At 37.8% G+C, this 2,717-nt stretch overlaps 1 protein-coding gene across 1 annotated transcript; it reads right to left on the bottom strand.

The window, feature by feature from the left end:
* On the bottom strand, positions 1 to 897 carry LOC308273387 (vomeronasal type-1 receptor 4-like; the record flags this gene model as incomplete). The annotated part of the gene is made up of 1 exon (XM_080710484.1): positions 1 to 897. One exon carries the CDS (start codon positions 895 to 897, stop codon positions 1 to 3), a length of 897 nt encoding a protein of 298 aa, XP_080566610.1.
* Between the last annotated feature and the right edge of the window lie 1,820 nt (positions 898 to 2,717).

The following is a 2,717-nucleotide window of genomic DNA, read 5'->3' on the forward strand; positions in this document are numbered from 1 at the left end:
TTACTGAGCACACCAAAATTTTGTGAGACATCTATCTCTGTGAATTAACACAAATGGGCTTACAGTAGCATAACCAAGGGTCAGAAATTCTTGAACAGTTGTTGCTATGGAATCGTTATCTAAAGACACACTTACATATAAAGAAATAAAACATTCTGTCCAATAAGAGAAAAGAAAACAGAGCATCAGAAGGAGAACGCTTTGAGCAGCTTTCAGCTCAGGGGGAGTTTTGTAGAGGAGCCTGGAGTTCTGAAGGTAGAGAGCTTGCTGGTGGTGCCTGTGGAGGAGAAATACCATGTAGCCACTGGCCCCACCCATGGCACCCTGAAACAGGGCATCTCGCAGGGCCATGAGAGTGAGGAAAATCCATTTGAGTATGGAGCTTTCGGAGAAAAAATAGCAATAGTTCTCACTTTTACTCATTAGTGATGTGTTTACGCTATTGATACTTTTAATATAAAATGTTAAGTTCAGGCTTATCAAAGAATTGAGTATCCAAAAGAAAAGAAATAGGGAAAGGATGTGCCATTCAGACTTCAGCTTGAGCTTCCTCCACATGGAGGTTCTGGGACTGATGGTGATGGCCTGGACCACTGTGAGGAGAGAGGTGGTGCAGATGGAGAGGCCTAGGGCCACCCTCTCTACATAAACAACAATCTTACAGCCTGTATCATCTAGGAAGTTTCTCATAACAAATGTTGCTATTGTTTTGGTCATTCCTTTGGAAAGAAGTATTATGATATTTGTAAAAACCAGATGAATGAGAATAAGGTGTGTAGATTTCTTCTCAATGTGTCTGAAAATGCAAACATAATTCAACAAAAGAAAGAGGTTCGCTGCCATGCCAAGTCCTAGTAGAAAGACGAAGATTCCTCCTTTAACCAGTCTCAGGGCCATTTCTTATTTAGGCAGAAAATCCTAGGTGGAGCAAATACATTTTTAAAATAAACATCAGCAATGATACTACACATCTGTAAATATGATATCATATCATAGCTATTTTATGTACTGTAAGAAACCATTATAATATATATAATGGAGAAGTTTTTGCCCAAAAAACTCTAATTTTTATAGTTTTATATATTTAAGTTTTTAAAGTTTTATAGTTTCAAATTCTATCTTGAGGAAGAATATTAAAAAATCTACTCTGTGCATGTATGTCCCTATGACTCTGTATAACATAATGATGTGAAATTATAATGCATCAATAAAAGTATTTTTTTAAAAAAAAGGGCAAGGCCGGGCATGGTGGCATATGCTTATAATCCCAGCATTTGGGAGGCTGAGACAGGAGGATCAAGGTTGGCAGACAGCCTCAGCTACTTAGTGAGGCCTTTTGCATCAGTGAGACCTTGTTTCAAAATAGGTCTGGAGGTGTAGCACAGAGGTAGAATGCCTCTGGGTTCCATCCCCAGGACAAAAAAAAAAAAAAAAAAAAAAAAAAAAAAAAAAATTAAAGAAAAGCGAGTAAAAAAACCAAAAATCTACAGTTTCAACCCAGAATGGTTAAGCTCCACACTAGCAAAACCAATCTACTTGTTCAAATCCTTGTATCTCTCACCTATCTTCAACTTCAGCATGGCTGCACTAATGTCCAAATTTGGCCAAGCAGAAAATTTGGTTGTGTTTTTTATTTAGTTTTATCATTTTCCCATTATCTGAGCCTTTGGATTGGTTCAGCACACATCACATGCAGACACTAATAAAATTCTGTTGTTTAACTCTTTAACATCTGAAAAATATTGCCATTTTCTAACTCTATTGCGTCTCCTATTTTATGGATCATTTTGGTGAGCATAATAATTTCCAGATTTTTTGCTTTCAAGTTTTATATCTTTTATAACAATACCTTAATATTTCTATTTTAAATTCCAAAATGATTCTGTGATTTCACTTTGATAGCTTCCAAATACTCAGTGGTTTTATAGTCCTCAATATCAAGTCATACTGTGTAATTTCCTCACATAAGATTTGACAGTAAAAGTCTAATCAACCAAAGACACCTAGGAATAGGTCTTTTGACTGAACAGTCAGATAATTTGTGGGGTGCAGCCAGAGTGGATATGCTGGTGGAACTGTGGAATGCTCCTATCCAGGGTCTTTAGCAAAAGGTCTGAGGTTTCAATGAGTGGCTTCAGGAGCCTCTACCGGAGTCTGGATCAGTTCTAGATGTGGTGATGTTTATCAACGGGATTAGGGCAGGAGGATTAAGGATGGTTATATGTTGTCACGAGATGAGGGCTACCTATGAATCAGGAATCCCAAGTAATAGCTTTTTGAAGCAAAGTTCGTTGGGGCAGCATTGGTTTGAAAAAAATCACTGACAGAGGGGGCTATGGTGGCACTTGATAGCTGTGGCATAACTAGGGCACAGTGGTTCCTGGTGATTTTACAGTCTGATCCTCTGTGTGTTTTTCTCAACCTGCTTAATGATAGGGCCTCTTGATCATCTGTCCATGATGCCTTTGCACCAGCTTAGACAGGATGTTACCTTTTTACTTCTAAGAGATCCCAAATTATATTTTACTAAGATCAGTTTTTCCAGAATAAAATAAACCAGAATGTTTGATCTAATACCCAGAATCTGCATATATCTTGTGTCCTTAGAATATTCTTCAGGCCTTCTTCCTCTAATTCCTACTAATCATTAAAAGATTGCTTCAGATTCCTCTGTGCTGAAAGTCTCTGGCAGAACAAAGGACAGGTACACAGGCGTG

The sequence above is a fragment of the Muscardinus avellanarius genome (assembly GCF_963383645.1).
Source record: "Muscardinus avellanarius genome assembly, chromosome: 14".
Lineage (NCBI taxonomy): Eukaryota > Metazoa > Chordata > Mammalia > Rodentia > Gliridae > Muscardinus > Muscardinus avellanarius.